The following is a 6,000-nucleotide window of genomic DNA, read 5'->3' on the forward strand; positions in this document are numbered from 1 at the left end:
GTCTCCAAATGTGGTAATTACACTGTTTGTGCACGCACTGGATATGCCTAAAAAGTTATTGTTCACTATAAAAACTACATTTCTACAACACCAACCTCTCTCAAACATTGTGGCGGTGTCGGTGGACATACAGGGGATATCCAAGTGTTTTCATCATATTTTTCATGCGCAAAGATATAGTCACTCGGTCGATATTCCGATATTCGTTGCCATTAAGTCACACATCATCAGGTAACATTGGAAACAGGCTAGATTTCTTCCTACCAACCTAAGGATTAATGTCATACCACCTTTGTAGCTATAGCTCAAGCACAGAGCAAATGGAAGCTTACCGTATAAAAGGATGGCTGTTTGGTGAAAACGTTGAGTAAAATAAATAAATGTAGTCTCGGGGATGGTGATCAAAAACGGTAGGTCACAGGTAGACAAATAAGACATCCTCATGATCTGTGGAGTCTTCCGGTGTGAATCAACGTATTAGGTCTTTATTTCGTTTATGCTTCACAAAGCTAACCCAAATATAGGTAACAGCCATCTTTAAATTAGGTTTTTGGCTCGGCCTGCCCTTATACATTTGTATGCCCATATATGGTAGTAAGTCACACCAAAGATTTTAAGGCACAGATCAATAGCCAACATACTCAGCTTTCCGCAGACACCCTGATTTTGCAGATAGGGGCTACCGTTCTCATACCAGACTGAATTGAATAAAACAAAAAATCAAATAGGGGGTTTAAGAGGCTTTAAACACTTACCTTTTAATACTGTTAAATGTGGCACTATCTTGATTGCTCTGTAATAACAGAGTAATATCAGGACAACATTATAAACTGTCCCCAGACCTCTACTGTTACATGTTATAGTATCTTCAATGCTGAAATGGATGCAGTATATCAACTCTCCTGTGCTAATCCTACATTATAAATGGCCCACAGCACAGTAGAAAGGTCTGCATCGTACTGCAGTAGGGGAAGGGAGTGTTATATTAGTGAAGAGCTTCAGAGCTGGGTGCAGAGATCCATGTGGATCTTTCTGTACATTCACATGCCCCAGTGCTACACGGCTGTGGCCGCTGGCCCAACACACACACCCCAGTCCATAAGTCCACACACACACACACACACACACACACACACACACACGCTTCTCATTTCACATAAATGCACACACAGACACACACACACACACACACACACACACACACACACACACACACACACACACACACACACACACACACACACACGCTTCTCATTTCACATTAATGCACACACAGACACACACACACATACACACACAGAAGGTCCTGATCTTGTCCCTGCACTGAGGGCTGTGTCACTCCGCCAGTGGGGGGCCCTTTTAGGCCAACAACCATAGCCTGGGGGTGTGTCTGGGAGGGGAAGAGTAGAGAACACGTTCAGCCAGCGCTCTACCTCCAGGCTTTCCCTCTTGGTCTGTGTGAACTTGAACCTGAATGTGACAGGCCTATGTCCAATTTGACTGAATGTGAATTGGTTTTCTATGTGCTCATAGTGGTTTGAGTGTGGTATTTTTGAATCAAACTCATTATTACATAGTTATTACAATTATAAGGTAGCCTATAAGGTAGTTCCTCGGCGTACACATCAGTGACAAACTGAAATGGTTCACCCACACAGACAGTGTGGTGAAGAAGGCGCAACGGCGCCTCTTTAACAGCAGGGAGCTGAAGAAATTTGGCTTGGCACCTAAAACCCTCATAAACTTTTACAGATGCACAATTGAGAGCATCCTGTTGGGCGGTATCATCAGCTGGTATGGCAACTGCACCTCCCGCAACCACAGGGCTCTCCAGCAGGTGATGTAGTCTGCCCAACGCATCACCGGGGGCAAACTACCTGCCCTCCAGGACACCTTCAGCACCCGATGTCACAGGAAGGCCAAAAAGATCATCAAGGACCACTCGAGCCACTGCCTGCACCCCGCTATCATCCAGAAGGCAAGGTCAATACAGGTGCATCAAAGCTGTGACCAGCTTCTATCTCAAGGCCATCAGACTGTTAAATAGCCATCACTAGCACATTAGAGGCAGCTGCCTATATACATAGGCTTGAAATCACTGGCCACTTTAATAAATTAAACACTAGTCACTTTAATAATGTTTACATATTTTGCATTACTCATCTCATATGTATATACTGTATTCTATTCTACTGTGTCTTAGTCTATGCCGCTCTGACATTGCTCGTCCATATATTTATGTATTCTAAATTCCATTATTTTACTTAGATGTGTGTGTATTGTTGTGAAATTGTTAGATATTACTTTTTAGATATTACTGCACTGTTGGAGCTAAAAACACACGCATTTCGCTACACCCGCAATAACATCTGCTAAACACGTGTATGTGGAGGCGAAAGAAATGCACACCTATTTAGGCGAGGTGTTGGCTAGCGGCGTAGAACACTTGAAAAATGAAAGGAGAAGCTCAGATGCAATAATTTAGGAAGACGCTGGTAAGACCTGACAAGACCAGACGAACGGGTCAACACGTGTATGTGGCCAATAAAATTTGACTTGATTTTGATTTATACTATGCTGGACTATTCCTGGTCGTCTGCAGAGCTTTTACATACTGTAGAGAGAGGATGGACTACATTTATGTGAAGAAAGGAAGGGAGGCACTGACTGTAAGACACGTGAATAAACACACACATTACAAGCGCACCCATGCAACACACACACACACACACACACACACACACACACACACACACACACACACACACACACACACACACACACACACACACACACACACACACACACACACACACACACACACACACACACACACACACAGGGACAGACTGACCAACAATTCCCGTGAATCCCCTTTCCCCTTGTGATCATGTTCATAATGTTCACAAGGTTGACTTGTGCGTGTACTGTAGTAGTAAACGCATAGAAGACAGCCTTACTCCATCCACAGACACCATAACATTTGGCTTGTTATTTCCCATGAAGGATGTATTGTTACACCGTTAGAGCCCACAGGAGACTGTGTTCAGAACATTTCCCTCTGCAGTTCTGGTTCAAACAATTGACTTCGTGGATGGGTCTTCGAGCATATTCTTCAACAGGAAAACAAATCAATTGCAGTGTAATAGTCTTAGAATCCCAATAACAAACATTGGTGTACTGAAAGGTCATGCTTGGGGAAGGTTTGATCATGTAGCCTATAGAAGAAAGGACACGCCCATGGAGCAACAAGTGGATGACCAGACAATTAAGACGCACAACAACAGGTGGGCACCGCGCCATTAGAAGCAATGGTAGACATATTGACAAGAGAAACAGGGAAGTAGAATGTGGGCAAAATTATTGACAATGTGGGAAGAAAACACCGACTGTAAAAGTCAGGGCAGGTTTAAACAACGGCCAAAAATAGCGCTTAATCGGTGCGGCTTACCTGCGGTTGCAGAGCGAGGGCGACGAGACAAATCACGGTCCACTGCTGTCTCCAGCGCCGATCTCTCCTCATCTCAGTCCTGGCGCTGCTCCTCGCACCTCCGCTGCAGCAATCAACCGGCTTTCGTCCGTGCGCTCTTTCTCTCTCCATCTCAACGTCACAGGATCGAGGACAAAAAAACGACGCAGTATCCGCTCTTCTCTATAATATCCCTTTCTCAGCTGTCTTTAAGCGTCAGTTCATCGTTTCGTACTAGGCTTGAGAGAAAGCATTATTGCCTTACTTGTATTGTTCCCCTTGGGGAGTTCCTCCTGCCTGCCCGCCCTTCCTCGACCCCTCTCCCCGGCTTCTCTCTCTCTTGGTGTGGTGTCCAGCGTGGGTCTCTCCTCAGAAGAAAAAAAAACACTCTCACTCCACCAGGTCGATCTTCCCTCCACCTGCCGTTAAGAGGCTTTGAATGTCAGACCTGCTGGCTCCCTGACTTGAGCTCTCATCCCAATTACACTCTCCCTCTGCGCAACGCACTCGCCCTTCAAACGAAACCCATACGCATACACCCTTTCCTTCTTTGCGCAACGGACTCAAATTGATACCCAAATGAAATAGGATCTCCCTCTCTTCCAGTCCAGACTCTACTCTCTCTTATTTATCCACTGCACACTGCGTCCCTCACTCTTTCCGTAGGCTTTCCAACCCGGTGTGGTCACTTCGCTCAGGGCTACGGATCCGAATCACCCAGGTCCCGGGCAAGGCTCTGTGCGTATCGGCTGTGGGAAAGAACTCGGCGAAAAAGGATGCCAGCCAGTGACGAGAGGCTGTGTGTTGGAGGGGGGGGGGGGGGGGGGGGGTGTCCTCGGGCAGGGGATATCCGTCTTCTCTTTTTATGTGCACGCGGTCTGTGCGCTTGCACCCCTGGACGGTTCCCATCGTTGCTGAAATGCCTGTCCTCTCCTTTCCGTCTCTCACCATCTCACAGAGAAATTAAACAAAGGAGTAGGTAGGTATTGATTAAAATGATACTGTTTTAATTACCCTTGTACGGAAAGTGCAACTGCATGAGCAGACTTTTGGTAGCATATAAAAAAAATGGGCATATTGAACCTCTTTTCAAATCACTTCCCTCGCCTATTTGACCATGAAATTAGATATTGTGTAATTCAACTCGACTCTGTAATAGAATAATGGGCCTAACCCCAGTTTCGGGCCTCGGTTAATCCGGTATAGATCAAAGCGCCGCGGTGCCAATTAAGTAGGCTATCGGCCACAGCCCGCACTGTCAGTAACTGGTCGGCAAACTGATATAGTTTCTATGGGACTACCTCAGGGCAATTAGGAGACCACTTATTATGGTAGTGGATAATGTATTTACTAACAGAATCCAATCAGGCCTATGTGCAAAACAAACCGGAGAGAGAAGAAAATACACTAAAGTTTGAGAGTGGCCAAACGGGTGGCTGAGCAAAATATGTGGTGTTTATGCTGTGCTATTATTCTTACACAGCAGCTGACGATTGGACGTTTTAAATCGTTTGATTATGCGTGTACACGAAAGGACATGACATAACTTCTTCCAGCTCTGACCGTCTCGTGTCTCTGTGTGTGACTGCTTATGCGCATTTACAATTAAACCTGCCTGGACGACTACACACATTCCACGGGTTCATTATACCGTCACCTTCAATATAGCCATAACAAAAGTGAACAAATCATTTCTTCTAAAATACAAGTAAAAAATAAATAAAAATACAGCCTACTTACAATAAACTATGTCAAAACAACTCAAAATGTTATATGGTCACCTTCAATGTTGAGTTTATATCCAATTTAGTTAAGCATTTCATGCATTAGTGCCTTGACTTTGCCCTCTGCTGTTACATTATAATTTAGGTTCATGTAAAGGTTTATTGATTCCCAAATAGACAATAATGTTCTTAATGATTACCAAGTGTCTTGCTACTACATTTTGGGTAAGATTCACAGTAATTTCACTAAACCTTGATAAAAAAAAGCAATGATCTTACTTTATGTATTATTATGTTATCTGCTTCATGCTTAACACTTTTTTTTTTAATTGTCCAAGACAAGTTTTTTTCCTTTCATTTGGGCTATTGGCTTCACCCCATAAGACATTACGTCCCACCGATGGACAATACACAACAGGCAGCCAAATTATACTGTTTAAACATAACTAATGACACTTTCAGAAGTTTCTGACCACTGTAAAAATGCTTCAAAACATCCGTTCTAAACATCCGTAATGGATCCTCATTAAAGGATTTGAAGTGAAACCTACTCATTCCAATTGCAGGGACACAAAAGAGTCCTGCGGGAGTGGATCATTTGTGTGCCTGCTGCCTTCATCGGACGTGGTAGCCACTGCGAAATCTAACCCCGATTCCCCGTTATGCATGATCAGCACAGAAACTCCCATTTAAAGTTGATAAGGCACACATTCCAATGATAAGCCTGTGCCAAAAAGCGAGAGCACCCACGTCTGCATAGCCGCAGGAAGTAGGGGTGCTGAGAGATGCTGCAGTACCACCTAAAAT

The 6,000-nt window shown here is 44.3% G+C and overlaps 1 protein-coding gene across 1 annotated transcript in view; it reads right to left on the reverse strand.

The window, feature by feature from the left end:
- The window catches only part of LOC129832414 (protein jagged-1b-like), a 57,884-nt gene extending 53,619 nt beyond the window's left edge, over positions 1-4,265 (reverse strand). Inside the window, exon 1 of the mRNA XM_055896462.1 lies at positions 3,452-4,265. Within this exon, the coding sequence (XP_055752437.1) occupies positions 3,452-3,601 (150 nt within the window). The 5' untranslated portion in view covers positions 3,602-4,265. The remainder of the gene's footprint in view (positions 1-3,451) is intronic.
- Between the last annotated feature and the right edge of the window lie 1,735 nt (positions 4,266-6,000).

The sequence above is a fragment of the Salvelinus fontinalis genome, chromosome 33, assembly GCF_029448725.1.
Source record: "Salvelinus fontinalis isolate EN_2023a chromosome 33, ASM2944872v1, whole genome shotgun sequence".
NCBI classification, from domain to species: domain Eukaryota; kingdom Metazoa; phylum Chordata; class Actinopteri; order Salmoniformes; family Salmonidae; genus Salvelinus; species Salvelinus fontinalis.